The sequence below is a fragment of the Bos taurus genome, chromosome X (genome assembly GCF_002263795.3).
Source record: "Bos taurus isolate L1 Dominette 01449 registration number 42190680 breed Hereford chromosome X, ARS-UCD2.0, whole genome shotgun sequence".
NCBI lineage: Eukaryota > Metazoa > Chordata > Mammalia > Artiodactyla > Bovidae > Bos > Bos taurus.
Genome location: NC_037357.1, coordinates 96,357,865 through 96,374,628, shown reverse-complemented (window position 1 = coordinate 96,374,628; position 16,764 = coordinate 96,357,865). Strand labels below are relative to the sequence as shown.

The window sequence follows — 16,764 nt, the reverse complement described above, 5'->3', positions numbered from 1 at the left end:
TGGAGTGGGTTGCCATTTCCTTCCCCAGGGGATCTTCCCAACCCAGGGATTGAACCCAGGTCTCCCGCATTCCAGGCAGATACTTTAATCTCTGAGCCACCAGGGAAGCCCAGAATTTGGAAAGGTCACCCCAAACACAGCAATATAAACAAGATGAAGAGGCAGAGAAATACCCAGCAGGTAAAGGAATAGGATAAATGCCCACCATACCAAACAAAAGAGGAAGAGAAACGGAATCTACCTGATAAAGAATTCCGAAAAATGATAGTGAAAATGATCCAAAGTCTTGAAAACAAAATGGAGTTACAGATAAATGGCCTGGAGACAAGGATTGAGAAGATGCAAGAAAGGTTTAATGAGGACCTAGAAGAAATAAAAAACAGTTACTATATAATGAATAATGCAATAAATGAGATCAAAAACACTCTGGAGGAAACCAACAGTAGAATAACAGAGGTAGAAGATAGGATAAGTGAGGTAGAAGATAGAATGGTAGAAATAAATGAAACAGAGAGGAAAAAATAAAAACGAATTAAAAGAACTGAGGACAATCTCAGAGACCTTTGGAACAATGTTAAACGCCCCAACATTCAAATCATAGGAGTCCCAGAAGAAGAAAAAGACAAAAAGAAAGACCATGAGAAAATACTTGAGGAGGTAATGGTTGAAAACTTCCCTAAAATGGGGAAGGAAGTAATCACCCAAGTTCAAGAAACCCAGAGAGTCCCAAACAGGATAAACCCAAGGTGAAACACCCCAAGACACATTTTAATCAAATTAATGAAGATCAAACACAAAGAACAAATATTAAAAGCAGCAAGGGAAAAGCAACAAATAACACACAAGGGCATTCCCATAAGAATAACAGCTGATCTTTCAATAGAAACTCTTCAGGCCAGAAGGGAATGGCTGGACATACTTAAAGTGATGAAAGAGAAAAACCTATAACCCAGATTACTGTACCCAGAAAGGATTTCATTCAAATGTGAGGTAGAAATCAAAAGCTTTACAGGCAAGCAAAAGCTGAGAGAATTCAGCATCACCAAACCAGTTCTCCAACAAATCCTAAAGGATCTTCTCTGCACAGGAAACACAGGAAAGGTGTATAAACTCGAACTCAAAACAACAATGTAATTGGCAACGGGATCGTACTTATCAATAATTACCTTAAATGTAATTGGGTTGAATGCCCCAACCAAAAGACAAAGGCTGGCTGAATGGATACAAAAACAAGACCCCTATATATGCTGTCTACAAGAGACCCACCTCAAAACAAGGGACACATACAGACTGAAAATGAAGGGCTGTAAAAAGATATTTCATGCAAATGGAGACCAAAAGAAAGCAGAAGTAGCAATATTCATATCAGATAAAATAGACTTTGAATGAAGGCCATGAAAAGAGAAAAAGAAGAATACTACATAATGATAAAAGGGTCAATCCAAGAAGAATATATAGCAATTATAAATATATATGTACCCATCATAGGAACACCACAATATGTAATGCTAACAAGTATGAGATGAGAAATTAACAGTAACATAATAATAGTGGGAGACTTTAATACCCCACTCACACCTATGGATAGATCAACTAAACAGAAAATTAACAAGGAAACACAGACTTTAAATGATACAATAGACCAGTTAGACCTAATTGATATCTACAGGACATTTCACCTCAAAACAATGAATTTCAATTTTTTCTCAAGTGTGCACAGAACATTTCTAGGATAGATTACATCCTAGGCCATAAATCTCATCTTGGTAAATTCAAATAAATGAAATCATTCCAAGCATCTTTTCTGATCACAATGTGGTAAGATTAGATGTCAACTACAGGAAAAAAAAAATATTAAAAATACAAATATATGGATGCTAAACAACATGCTTCTGAATAACCAACAAACCACAGAAGAAATTAAAAAAGAAATCAAAATATGCATAGAAATGGATGAAAATGAAAACACAACAACTGAAAACCTATGGGACTCAGTAAAAGCAGTGCTAAGGGGAAGGTTAATAGCAATACAAGCTTACCTCATGAAACAGGAGAAAAATTAAATAAATAACCTAACTCTAAACCTAAAACAATTAGAAAAAGAAGAAATATATAACCCTAGGATTAGTAGAAAGAAAGAAATCATAAAAATTAGGGCAGAAATGAATGAAAAAGAAACAAAGGAGACCTTAGCAAAAAAAAAAAAATAATAATAATAACAAAACTAAAAGCTGGTTCTTTGAGAAGGTAAATAAATAGACAAACCATTAGCCAGATTCATCAATAAAAAAAGGGAGAAGAATCAAATCAACAAAATTAGAAATGAAAATGGAGAAATCACAACAGACAACACAGAAATACAAAGGATCATAAGAAACTACTATCAGCAACCATATGCCAATAAAATAGAAAACTGGGAAGAAATGAACAAATTCTTAGAAACGTATAACTTTCCAAAACTGAACCAGGAAGAAATAGAAAATCATAACAAACCCATCACAAGCACGGAAATCGAAACTGTAATCTGAAATCTTCCAGCAAATTAAAAGCTTTTGCACAACAAAGGAAACTGCAAGCAAGATAAAAAGACAGCCTTCAGAATGGAAGAAAATAATAGCAAATGAAGCAACTGACAAAGAATTAACCTCAAAAATATACAAGCAGCTCCTGCAGCTCAATTCAGGAAAATAAACTACCCAATCAAAAAATGGGCCAAAGAACTAAAAAGACATTTCTCCAAAGAAGACATACAAAAGAGTAACAAACACATGAAAAGATGCTCAACATCAATCATTATTAGAGAAATGCAAATCAAAGCCACAATGAGGTACCATTTCACGCCAGTCAGAATGGCTGCTATCCAAAAGTCTACAAGCAATAAATGCTGGAGAGGGTGTGGAGAAAAGGGAACCCTCTTACACTGTTGGTGTGAATGCAAATTAGTACAGCCACCATGGAGAACAGTGCGGAGATTCCTTTAAAAACTGGAAATAGAACTGCCATACGACCCAGAAATCCCAATACTGGGAACACACACTGAGGAAACCAGAATTGAAAGAGACATGTGTACCCCAATGTTCATAGCAGCACTGTTTACAATAGGCAGGACATGGAAGCAACCTAGATGTCCATCGGCAGATGAATGGATAAGAAAGCTTTGTGATAAGAAAGCTGTATATTTCATATACACATTAAAAAGAATGCATTTGAATCAGTTCTAATGAGGTGGATGAAATTGGAGCCTATTATACAGAGTGAAGTATATCAGAAAGAAAAACACCAATACAGTGTATTAATGCATATATATGAAATTTAGAAAGATGGTAATGATGACACTATATGTGAGACAGCAAAGGAAAAACAGATGTAAATAACAATCCTTTGGACTCTGTGGGAGAAGGCAAGGGTGGGATGATTTGAGAGGGTAGCATTGAAAAGTGTATATTATCACATGTGAAGTGGATCGGTGGTCCAGGTTCGATGCATGAGACAGGGTGCTCGGGGCTGGTGCACTGGAATGACCCTAAGGGATGGGATGGGGAGGGAGGTGGGAGGGGGCTTCTGGATGTGGAACACATGTGCACTCATGGCTGATTCATGTCGATGTAGGGCCAAAACCACTACAATATTGTAAAGTAATTGCCTCACTTCAGTCACTCAGTCGTGTCCAACTCTTTGCGACCCCATGAACTGCAGCTCACCAGGCCTCCCTGTCCATCACCAACTCTCTGAGCCCACCCAAATCCATGTCCATTGAGTTGGTGATGGCATCCAACCATCTCATTCTCTGTCATTCCCTTCTCCTGCCCTCAATCTTTTCCAGTATCAGGGTCTTTAAAATGAATCAACTCTTCACATCAGGTGGCCAAATTAATGGAGTTTCAGCTTCAACATCAGTCCTTCCAATGAACACCCAGGACTGATCTCCTTTAGGATGGACTGGTTGGATCTCCTTGCAGTCCAAGGGACGTCTTCTCCGTACCACAGTTAAAAAGCATCAATTCTTTGGCACTCAGGTTTTTTTATAGTTCAACTCTCACATCCATACATGACCACTAGAAAAACCATAGCCTTGACTAGACAAATCTTTGTTGGCAAAGTAATGTCTCTGCTTTTTAATATGCAGTCTAGGTTGGTCATAATTTTTCTTCCAAGGAGTAAGCGTCTTTTAATTTTGTGGCTGCGGTCACCATCTGCAATGGTTTTGGAGCCCCGCAAAAAAAGTCAGCCACTGTTTCCACTGTTTCCTCATCTATCTGCCATGAAGTGATGGGACCAGATGCCATGATCTTAGTTTTCTGAATGTTGAGCTTTAAGCCAACTTTTTCACTCTCCTCTTTCACTTTCATCAAGAGGCTCTTTAGTTCCCCTTCACTTTCTGCCATAAGGGTGGTGTCATCTGCATCTCTGAGGTTATTGATATTTCTCCTGGCAATCTTGATTCCAGCTTGTGCTTCCTCCAGCCCAGTGTTTCTCATGATGTACTCTGCACAGAAGTTAAATAAGCAGGGTGACAATATAGAGCCTTGCTGCTACTGCTGCTGCTAAGTCACTTCAGTCGTGTCCAACTCTGTGTGACCCATAGACGGCAGCCCACCAGGTTCCCCCGTCCCTGGGATTCTCCAGGCAAGAACACTGGAGTGGGTTGCCATTTCTTTCTCCAATGCATGAAAGTGAAAAATGAAAGTGAAGCCGCTCAGTCGTGACTGACTCTTAGCGGCCGCATGGACTGCAGCCTACCAGGCTCCTCTGCCCATGGGATTTTCCAGACAAGAGTACTGGAGTGGGGTGCCATTGCCTTCTCCAATACAGCCTTGATGTACCCCTTTTCCTTTTTGGAACCAGTCTATTGTTCCATGTCCAGTTCTAACTGTTGTTTCCTGACCTGCATACAGGTTTCTCAAGAGACAGTTCAGATGGTATGCTTTTCCCATCTCTTTCAGAATTTTTCACAGTTTATTGTGATCCACACAGTCAAAGGCCTTGGCATAGTCAATAATGCAGAAATAGATGTTTTTCTGGAACTCTCTTGCTTTTTCGATGATCAAGCATATGTTGGCAATTTGATCTCTGGTCCTCTGCCTTTTCTAAAACCAGCTTGAACATCTGGAAGTTCATGGTTCATGTATTGCTGAAGTCTGGCTTGGAGAATTTTAAGCATTACTTTACTAGTGTGTGAGATGAGTGCAATTGTGTGGTAGTTTGAGCATTCTTTGGCATTGCCTTTCTTTGGGATTGGAATGAAAACTGACCTTTTCCAGTCCTGTGGCCACTGCTGAGTTTTCCAAATTTGCTGGCATATTGAGTGCAGCACTTTCACAGCATCATCTTTCTGGATGTGAAATAGCTCAACTGGAATTCCATCACCTCCATTAGCTTTGTTCATAGTGATGCTTTCTAATGCCCACTTGACTTCACACTCCAGGATATCTGGCTCTAGGTGAGTGTTAGTGATCACACCATTATGATTATCTGGGTTGTGAAGATCTTTTTTGAAAAGTTCTTCTGTGTATTCTTGCGACCTCTTCTTAATATCTCCAGCTTCTGTTAGGTCCATACCATTTCTGTGCTTTATTGAGCCTGCCTTTGCATGAAATGTTTCCTTGGTATGCTAATTAAAATTAATTAATTAAAAATAAAAATTAAGAAATAAAGAGAACACTGTGAGAGATGGAGAGAGGACAGAGTGTAGAACACTGGCTTCAGGTAAGAAAGTAACTTGAGTTCCACCTTCTCTGATTTCCCAGTTTAACTAAGCATGTGTTTTACATGCTTTGGCTAGGGCAGAGCACATAGCAGTTTCTCATTCAAAGGCCTTGTATCTTCCCTTTGAGGATATCCTTGGTTTAAGTCAGCACTGAATTTCTAGAGGGTCCTTAAAAGCCCAGCTCAAAAGTGAGCAGTCCATGAAATTTTACATGATTCTCTTCTGCCCCCTCTACCACTAGTCAGATGTAACTCATCTGGGATTTCATAGCACACATATAGGACTTCTACTTAGGTCCTCAAAATTTTGTCTCTAAATCAGTTGGCAAATATGGGATTTACTGTGCTGGTTGGGGTGATCATGCCTGACTATCAAGGAGGAATTGGACTGTTACTTCACAATGGAAGTAAGGAAGAGCATGTCTGGAATACATAAGATCCCTTATGGCATCTTTTACTATTACCATGCCAGTGATTAAAGTCAGTGGAAAACTATGACAACCCAAGCCATGTAGGACTGCTAATGACCTGGACTTTTCAGAAATGAAGGTTTGGGTCACTCTGTCAGGCAAAGAAGTACAGCCAGCTGAGGTGCTTGTTGAGAGTAAAGGGAATACTGAATGGACAGTGGAAGAATGTGGTTATGAATACTAGCTATGACTATGTGACCAGTTATAGGAATGAGGACTATAATTATCATGACTATTTCCTTCTCATTTTGTTTTAAGTAGGTTTGTGTGAATGTTTCTTCCTGAATGTTTTCACTAGATTAACTTTTTAATCAGTAAATTAGATTTCCCTCTATAATATGTGTGGGCCTCTTCTAATCAGTTAAAGGCCTAGATAGAAGCCCCCAAGCAAAAGAGTATTTCCCAGTGCACTGCCTTTAGATTTTAACTGGAACTTCAGTTCTTCCTCCTTCTAAATGGAATATTGACTTCCCTTGAGTTTTCAGCCCACTTGGTGCAGTCTGTAGATTGGATTTTCTAGCCTCCACAATTATATGAACCAATTCCTCATAACAAATCTCTTTATGTATGTGATTAAATACATTTATGTATTGGTTCTGTTCTACTAGCTAGGCTGCCTAGAGTGGCCATGTAGCCACAGTGTAGGAAACAAGTTCATCAAAAATAGTTCAACACTTTCTGGATAGTTTAAATAGATCAAAACAATAGTAAAAATACATCTCGGACTTTCTCTGGTGTTGTTGTGGGAAGTGTGGGGTCAGTTCATTTTCGGATAGTTCCTTGATCCGGCGTATATTTCTCAAGATCTATAGGCCCCATCCTATGTAGTTGGTACTAACTACAGGGTTTTAATCTATTGCACCTTTCACTTCCAAGGAGGTTCCCTCTGTTTTAGCTTCTTCTGTTTGCTGGTCTCTTCAGAATTGGTTTGTATCAGGAGGGGAAAAAACCCTCTCAGGTCCTTATCCAAGCCAGGATGGAGATGGAAATCCCTACCTGTCTGACTCCAGAGCCCAATTTCTGAGGAAAGCTTTTCCTTCAAGAAATATTTTAGCTTCTGGTAGAGTGAGGTTCACCAGTCTCTAAAGTTCATAGTCAGCTACAGCAATGCTGGCAGCATAACAATTTCATGACATACACATCACTCCCAGCTCTGAGTTTCCCACAAACTGAAGCTCCCATAATATTGAGTATGTAGCCAAAGTGGGCTGAGAAGAATATAGCCTCTACTGATCTTGTGCTCTTGGTAAAATGCAAATGGCAACTTGCAGGATCCTCCAGGTCCTAAGATAATATATCTTTGCATTCTGAGCAAGGAAATCTGTTCTCAACACTGAACTTTTGTCCAACTCCAGTCTTGAAAGCCCCAATACCCCAGGGTTTCAGAAGATAATTGTCACTCTGGCACTCCCTAAAAGTTGCCAACTTGATGTCATGGTATTATCAAGCCCACTAGTACTCCTGCCTTTTAGGACTCTTTTTAAATTTTCCAGGATGTCCACCTCCCCATCCATCCATCTTACAGTTTCCCATGCATGACGTGCTGATTGTTGTCTTCACAACAATCCCATACCTCTCACCACCCACTCCAAACACACACACCATTTTCAGAACTTCTGATCATTTTTCAAAGAACACCTCCTCTGGGATTCAGGATCTAATCTGTTTCCTTGACTTTTTCAAACAGTGAAGCACTTCTTTTACAAACTTGGGCTCGATCGTTTTTTTCTTAGGATGTATCCCACTGATCTGATTCCTCACTGGTTTATTGTTCTCTCCTAATTAGACCATGGATTCCTTGAGAGCATACTTGTCTTTTAAATTCTGTATCCAAGCACCCAGCTCAGTTCCTGGCACATAGTCTGTCTTCTGAATGAAGAAATTAATGAATAAACAAATACAATGAGTGACTTAGAAAAAATCATTTCAGTTCCCTGCAAGATTCAGAATAGGGATCATTACTGTCCTCACAACTTTTTGAGGACAAATTAATTATCATAGGTTCAAAACTTCTGGCAAAATTATAGAGATCAAAAGTATATCAGTAACTGCCAGGGGAGTGGGAGGACAGCATGGAATAGAAAGGTACATGAGGGAAATTTTGGGGGGTGATAAAATGTTCTATATCATGATTGTGTTGGTGGTTATGTGACTATACATATTTTTCAAACTGCCTCAAATTTCATACTTAAACTTGGTGAGTTTTAATTTGAGTAAATTATATATTCATAAAGCTGAACCAAAATACTCTAGATTCTCTCTTATTAATAAGTTGATGAGGAGAAAGTAGTGTAGAAGAGTTGGGGAGGATGAGCTTTAAGTTTCAGGATCCAATGTGTTTCTCCTGACTCTAGGTTATAGGCAGTCTCTGGATCTGGTGAATTTTTTTTTACAGAGTAGAGATTCTGATCACAATAATATGTGTTAAAGTTTTTAAAATGCAGCCATATCCATCATCTCTTTGGAGCCTCATATCCTGAGAGGGCAAGGCATCGTATTATTGCCCCTATTTAACAGAGTCAGAGAAAAAGTCTCAAGTTGATCTTAAACAACCTTAAGATTAGCTAACATTAGCAAAACCAGTATTGGACTTGGGTGTTTTGATTATCAAGTCTGTGTTAATTATACTACATCTAACTGTATTATCTTTCTAGCCTTGAAAGCTCCTTTCTTCCTGAGAATCCAGACCATTTGATGTAAGCCATTTTTATTACTATTATTACTCTCATAAAAAGACCAAGGATGAACCAGGACTACAAAAACAATTGCTTAAGTATTTCAAGTATTGTGAATGCCATAGAGTTCCCCAAGGCTTTCTTGGTGACTTCCATCATTCCTTTTAATCATTGAGTCTGGACACTTTATCCTGCTGGAACCACCTCCCTGGATTTCATTTCCTGAGGCCATACAAAGTCTGGCTTCCCCAAAGCAAGGGCCTTATCACACATGACTAGTTGTTGCCTTTGAGCATACAAAAACTATTGATTAGAAGTATGCTGATCATTTGTTCTCTGAGTAAAAAGAGGACCAGCATAGAGATCTGGCTGAAATGAAAACAGGTGTTCAGATTTGTCTGTTGATGCCCTTTGTATTAGGAGTAATGAATCAGTTTGAATCTGGACCAAGGAACTCAAGTGAGGGAAGGCTGGCAAGAAAGCAAGTGTGCGGAGGCAGCAAATAGAAGGCAAGCCAAGTGCCATAGAACTTTTCCTCTGGGCCATACTTTGCAACCGCCAAACTAACAAAACAAAACAAAACTCTCAACTTCATGACACCTCTCCCTGACCAAGAGTTTTTGTCATGAAACAGGCTTGAAGTGCTGTGACTAGATGTCTATTTCTGAGCAAGAATATTCAAGTTTGAGGGTAATGATTAGTGAAAGCTAAGTCACTAGGCCAGATATCTCTGGGGATTGCATTTTAGCTGTAATTTCTCACCAGGGTTTAACCACAGATCTGTAGATACTTGTTCCCACATAGACTGACTCATGCAGACATAGAGACATAATAGAAAACAGATATCTGCACACACCTCAACCAAAAAGATGCAAATTAACAGGCCCATAGATACAAATGCATACAAAAAAGTATCAAATGTCAAAATACCCAAAGATAAACTCAGATAAAAATATGTTGATATAGAGAGATATAGATATATAGAAAGGGAGAGACACAAAGGGGGTCACACACAAACAAAAACTTCAGTTAAAAAAACACATTGTAGTCATGCTCAAGGAAAACCATACATGCATAAGAGAAGTACTCTAATTCAGATATGTAGGTGGACAAAGATGCATGTATATTAATAGATATATATGAACAAGCATGCACATGCACAGAGATATAACAAGAAAAACCTACACTTACTACACTCACCTAAGTACTCAACAGACATGGATATGAAGACATGGAGGTAGAGAAGCCTCTGAATTCCTAAGCATCAGGTATTATATCTGCATTTATAAAACATCTTCTCCAAGGAAATGCATATAAACATGCCACCAGTTAGCACTGAAGATGATCATGAACCCAGAGGGTATAATAAAAGTAAATCAAATCACATATGCCTTAAAAATCTCACAGTCCACCATCCAGTCTGCTACAGGAAAGGCAGCCAAATACATTGGCAGCAGCAGGGTGTGTGGAAGTCATAAAAAGTCTTCAATTTATCTCATAGGAAAATTAACCTCAGGGAGAAAAGGTTAATGCTCCCAATTTTTTTTTTTTGGTAGTCATAAAATAAACCCATTTTAAAACAATTTAAAAAATTGTCTCCATTCCACATACTGGAAGCTCTAATATTTGCAATTTGTCTAATAAAAAGAAAGCTTAGAGAAAATAAATGGTCTTAGATGCCCAGTAAGTTCCAAAGGAACTAAGAAAACAGATCTTACCTCATTAATATGCTCAGTTCCTGGTCCCTGAGGTTTGAAGTATCCACCAATGTTCTTGCAGGTTTCTAGTGTCTTGGAGCCCTGGTCCAAGTTATCTGTGGTAAAAGAATACCCTTTAGATTGAATACCGACTGCAGCTTCTTTTAGAGAGGTTCTGGCTGCTGGTCAACCTAGTATACCACTCAGAACCACCAGAACTGAGGTGAATGAGGCATGGGAGGTAAGGTTCTGCTCAAGTGATTCCAGTAATGGGGAGAAATATCAGAAAGAGAAAAATTTTTTAAAGTACCATTTAAAAATCACATAAAGCTATGCAGAAGTAAACTTAACCAAGGAGTTGAAAGACCTACACTCTGAAAACTATAAAATATTAATGAATGAAATTGGAGATGAAAGAAGGGATGGAAAGATATCCAGTGCTCTGGAATTGGAAGAAGTAATACTGTTTAAATGGCCATACTCCCCAAAGCAATCTACAGATTTAAAGTAATCCCTACCAAAGTACTCATGACATTTTTCACAGAACTATAACAAATCATCCCAAAATGTATGTGAAGTGAAAGTTGCTCAGTCATGTCCTACTCTTTGTGACCCCATGGACTATACAGTCCATGGAATTCTCCATGCCAGAATATTGGAGTGGTAGCCTTTCCCTTCTCCTGGGGATCTTCCCAACCAAGGATTGAACCCAGGTCTCCCACATTGCAGGTGGATTCTTTACCTGCTGAGCCACAAGGGAAGCCCAAGAATACTGGAATGGGTAGCCTATCCCTTCTCCAGCAGATCTTCCAGACCCAGGAATTGAACTGGAATCTCCTGCATTGCAGACAGATTCTTTACCAACTGAGCTATTAGGGAAGCCCTCCCAAAATGTATGTGGAACCACAAAAGATCCTGAAGCCATAAAAATAATGAAATATTGCCATTTGCAGCAATGTGGATGGGCATAGAGGATAATATGCTTAGTCTAATAAGTCAAAGAAAGAATGTACTATATGTTACTGCTGCTGCTGCTAAGTCGCTTCAGTTGTGTCTGACTCTGTGCGACCCCATAGATGGCAGCCCACCAGGCTCCCCCGCCCCTGGGATTCTCCAGGCAAGAATACTGGAGTGGGTTGCCATTTCCTTCTCCAATGCATGAAAGTGAAAAGTGAAAGTGAAGTCACTCAGTCGTGTCCAACTAGTGTGACCCCATGGACTGCAGCCCATCAGGCTCCTCCTTCCATGGGATTTTCCAGGCAAGAGTACTAGAGTGGGTTGCCATTGCCTTCTCCCTATATGCTACTACTTACAGGTAAAATCTAAAAAAGAAAAAAAGAAGTAAATCAACATGCAAAACAGAAACAGACTCACAGATATAGAAAATAAGCTTGTGATTGCCAAAGAAGAGAGTTAAAGGGAGAGGGATAAATTAGGAGTATGAGATTAACAGACATACACGGTCTGACAGACATGGTCTGAGGTTCAGTCTGTCCCTAACAAATTTTTCCTGTTTTTTTGCTGTGAGATTAAAGAGCAGTATAAAATCTTGTTCTTACCATAAATGTAGGTTTATGTTCCACATAAAGAAACTTAGTAGGAGAGTAGCAATGCCTGAAGAGCCTGGTGTAGGAGAGTAGCAATGCCTGAAGAGCCTGGTGCTGTGCTCTTGATGTGGTGAGCAAGTCTTTGATGGATGGTGAATGAGTTTTCCTGAATTGTTATCACTCCGATGTTGTACTCTTCTTTCCTCCTTTACTTGGTTAAAACTGTAGAATAATTTTTTTTTGCCTACAGTTTCCCTAATAATTTTTGATGATATAACTCTTTATCCCCCTGTCTATCCAAGGATCTCATTCTTTACTAAAGCTTGTTATTTTGGTATATTTTAGTAGGGTTCAAAACAAATATGTACCAGTATAGTTGTCATTTTAACTTTATATATATACCATCGACTTGGCTTACAATAGTTTTATGATTTTAACCACTTATATAGGCTATTTGGTTATCATTTATAAAAGAATAATGTGAAGCTAAAGTAATTGCTAAGCTCTGAATGGAAATAAAATCTTCAAGAAAAGTAATTGCCTCTGCTTTATTATGTGCTGAAAATAAATACTGGAAATACTCAGGCACTGAACTTGGGGTTAAGGGCACTGTTGTTTTAATCTAGTGTATTTGCTTAGAGGAGACAAAATGCAAAAATGGACTGCTAAGTAGATGTTAAAATGTTGTGAAATAGTCTATATTGCTACTGTTTTGGAATTTGCCCAATTATTGGCTTCAAAAATGAAAATTTTAATAACTTAAACTATTGTATATAAAATAGACAAGCAACAAGGATATACTAGGTAGTATACGTAGTTATACCTATTATCTAACCCATAACCTGTAATGGAGTATAATCTACAAAAATACTGAATTGCTATGACATGCCCGTGAAACTAACATAATACTCTAAATCGACTACACTTCAATTTAAAAAAAAAAAGAAAACCTGTAAGAGAACTCAGGTCTTCTAACACCTGGCTCAGTCATTAAGCATGGCTAAAGGATACCTTCACCACAGATATACTAAAATAATAGATAAAGATATATCAGTTTGTTGTTACCTTGCTGCAGCCAGTGTCTTGCTTAGCATTGCTTACAACTGCCCCAGAGCCATTTAACTGAGTGGCATTAGGTTCTTCTTGCTATACTTTCCAACACTCTAGATCAATATGAACCTAAAGTCATCCCTACTGGGAGGGATAGATCCTCAGTGGGAAATTATTTGATTGTCATTGCCAAAAGGGCTTCTGAGTCAGTCAAGCTTCAAGAGGTTTGAGCATAGCTCAGCAAATATGTGGGGTGATATGCATAAGGGTAATGCTTGCATAGGGTCTGCTCTGGAATTCTGGCCCTTTCAAGTAGGAAGCATCCCCCCCCCGCCCCCCGCCCCGCCACACACATACACTTCATTTGGGCTTCCCTGGTGGCCCAGATGGTAAAGAATCTACCTCCAATACAGGAGACCCTGGTTCAATCCCTGGGTCAGGAAGATCCCTTGGAGAAAGGAATGGCAACCCACTCCAGTGTTCTTGCCTGGAGAATTTCATGGATAGAGGAACCTAGCAGGCTACAGTTGATGGGGTTACAAAGAGTCTAACATGTCTAAGCGACTAACACTTCCACTTTTTCAATACTTCATTTAGAAAGTAAATCTTGACTTCCAATATTGCCATATATATATACACACACAATATTATCATAATATAATTGATTTTATATATATATATATATATATTTTTTTTTTTTTAAAAAGAGAAAACCTGTAAGAGAACTCAGGTCTTCTAACACCTGAGTGTTATATTATATGTGTTATATTTTATATATATATATATATATTCAACTATGTAAGGGCCCTGGATAGGTATAAGACATAACTCTTATTTCTTAACTTGTTTATTGTTATTACTATTACTATCATTCCCATCTAGTTGTATAGCACCTCAGAGCTTATAAAGCACTTTTATGTTTGCTATCTGCTTTGAGCTTGTGAAGTTCAAATTATTACCCTAACATTACAGATAAGAAAACTAAGTCTCAAAGTATTAAAGTGATTTATTCCACATCACATAGATAATAAGTGACAGAGCCAAGAGTCAAATCCAGGTATGTCTGATTTCAAAATTTTTGCTCCTTCCAGCACAACAGGCTATTGGAGAGCAAACTCCATTGACTTTCTAGTTTTGTTCAATAAATATGTGTTGAGTGAATGAGAAAATGAATGAACAATCAGAGGAAGTAGCAAATTCAGATTGGGCCCCATAGTAATGTCTGTTAGTGTGTATGTGGGGTAAGTCCTTGGGTATTCAGAACTGGTAGAGAGCAGTGGGAAGAAGAAAACTGCCATCACTGAGCACCCTGCAAGCCAGAAACTGTGGCAGGAATGTTCATAGATTCTGTTTCACTCATTCTTCACAATGATCCCATAAGTCAGATGTTATCCAGCATCTCATTCCTCAGATGGTGAAACTGAGGTGCAAAGAGGTTATGCAACTTGCACAATGTGGTGGAACAGTAATTTGAACCTGGATCTGTTCAACTTCAAAGCTGATTCTTTCCACTATAATAGTCTGCCTTAGGAAACTCCTGATTAGAAGCCAAGAGGAAGGAACTGGTAGTGTTTATAGAGAAACATGTAAGGACAGAGACTGAGCACTAAAAAAAACTGAAGTCCTTCAGGCCTTGAGCAATATGGAAGTAAAACAGGTACTAAACATAGTGGGAATGGGATCCTTGGATCTCATTGCTATCACAGTCAGGGTTGTAAGAGGAGCTGAAACAGGCTTCCCAAATGGGATCCTGATATCATCCTCCTTCCTAGGGATATTTTTAACCCAAGTGTCTGGTTGGGACCTTGAAAACATGGGAGCCACTTATATCCCTGAGGTGAAAGTGCCAAACTCAGGGGTACATTTTCCCACCCATAGCTTATAAATAAGCCCATAACAGTCCTCAAGGTAGCTATTAATCCTGAATTTGCGAGACTCTCCCTGAGTGATTGCTATTTGCTGTTAGCAGTCAGGAGCATGGTGGGGGTGGGGCACTCTGATGCAATCGGCAGTGGAGTGGAGCAGCTGCTAAAAAGCTTCTGAATTGCTAAGGGGTTGGGCTCATTTTCTAAGAGGGAGAGAGGAAGGAAACAGCTCTGACCATATCCCCTGCTTTATACCCCTGGCCTAATCTCCCAGGGGATTATGAGAGCATGCCTTATTCTCAGGCAGAGGACTTAGAAATTATGGTAGGCATCTGCTGCCACTTTGATGACTTGATTTGTGTCCCACTTGCCATCTTCTTTGAGGGGAAGGAGGTGACTTATTATTCCAGTACAGATGAGCTTGAAAGTAATCAAAGCTTGTAATTCCAATGTTTAAGACTTTGTTCTAGAACTGTAGTAAAATCACATTCTGACATGTTGAAAGTTAGGAGGTTGAAGTCCTGTCTTAACTCTGTTATGAACTGACTTATGACCTTGAACAGGTCCCTTTCCCTGTATCAGCCTATTTCCCCATTCATAGATCAAGAGGACTGAGAAACCTATAAGGACCCTCCTAATTTTGACAGTGAAGGATTATCTCCCTTCAGAATTCTTCACTCTTTCCTTTCACCACCTTGCTGGCTTCTTGGGATTTCTGAGGGAGATGATGCTACAAAAGACCCAAGCTTGCAATTTCTTTGGCTCCTAACTTCACAGAATTCTGGCAAGGAATCACAGGGTTGGAAATAAGCTCCAAGTCAAAGCATCCCACATGTTCTCCACACATGAAGTGAAGATAATAAAAAAGATGTGGCCAGTTCAGAGCAGCTACAGATCCTTTGGGATTGAGGGAATCTTTGGCTCACAGAGAAGTAGGATCAAGGTTCCCAGAGCTTGTAACACTATAGAAAACTTTGGAAAGGAATGTTATGAAATCTTGTGTATCCTTAGTATTCATGCAAATTATATTGCTGTAAAATGACTGGTGGTGGGGTCTGCTAGGAGACTGTTAGGGTGTGGTCTAAGGCCAATGGGTAAGAGAGCATGGATTCTCCCATTTGTACCAAAAGATGGAGCTTTACTTGCAAGTGACAACAGTCTAGCAGGCAGGGTCAGTGGCCTGAGTTAGGAAGGATATACCCTGAAGCTCTAGGAGGTAACTGGTTTTGCTTGGGGGAAATCTCTGTGTTTTGAGTGAGGTAAATGAAGTTGCCTTGAGCCTTGAGGGGCTTTCCATGGTCAGTGGTCAGCAAAACACGGGATGACCTGGGACCCACAGAGAGTAAGTTTAAGCAAGATGCAAAAGAGACAGGGCTAGAATGACACCATGGGAGATGGGAACAATGGGACTGGTCCATTTGAGGCCAGGAGGAAGGTGTATATAGGAGTACTATGAAAATGGTGAAGAGGGGGAACTAGAGTTTATGAGACCTGGAAGGTACTGGGTACAGAGGGCCTTGAGGGGAAAAGAAGGCTTTAGCAAGATATTTGAGTGTATTGATATCAAAGGCCCCAAATAAGAAAAGAAGAGCATGGAGAGGGAAAAATCTATACCTTGTCATTGCTAATGTGAATTTTCAAGTGCCAATGAGGAAAAGTACTAGGGAACTGGGCGGGGCGGGGGGGTGGGGGGGAAGGGTTGTCACAGAAGTAGGATAATGTCAACACAATCTGTCTGTGCATGAGGCCTGCCA

General features: G+C 39.4%; 1 protein-coding gene across 7 annotated transcripts in view; it reads right to left on the bottom strand.

Moving 5' to 3' along the window:
* The window catches only part of ARHGEF9 (Cdc42 guanine nucleotide exchange factor 9), a 420,665-nt gene that overhangs the window by 302,527 nt on the left and 101,374 nt on the right, over positions 1 to 16,764 (bottom strand). For all 7 annotated transcript variants that reach the window (XM_024988153.2, XM_015461719.3, XM_059883492.1 and 4 more), the window contains one exon: positions 10,570 to 10,664. In XM_024988153.2, the coding sequence (XP_024843921.1) occupies positions 10,570 to 10,664 (95 nt within the window). The remainder of the gene's footprint in view (positions 1 to 10,569; positions 10,665 to 16,764) is intronic.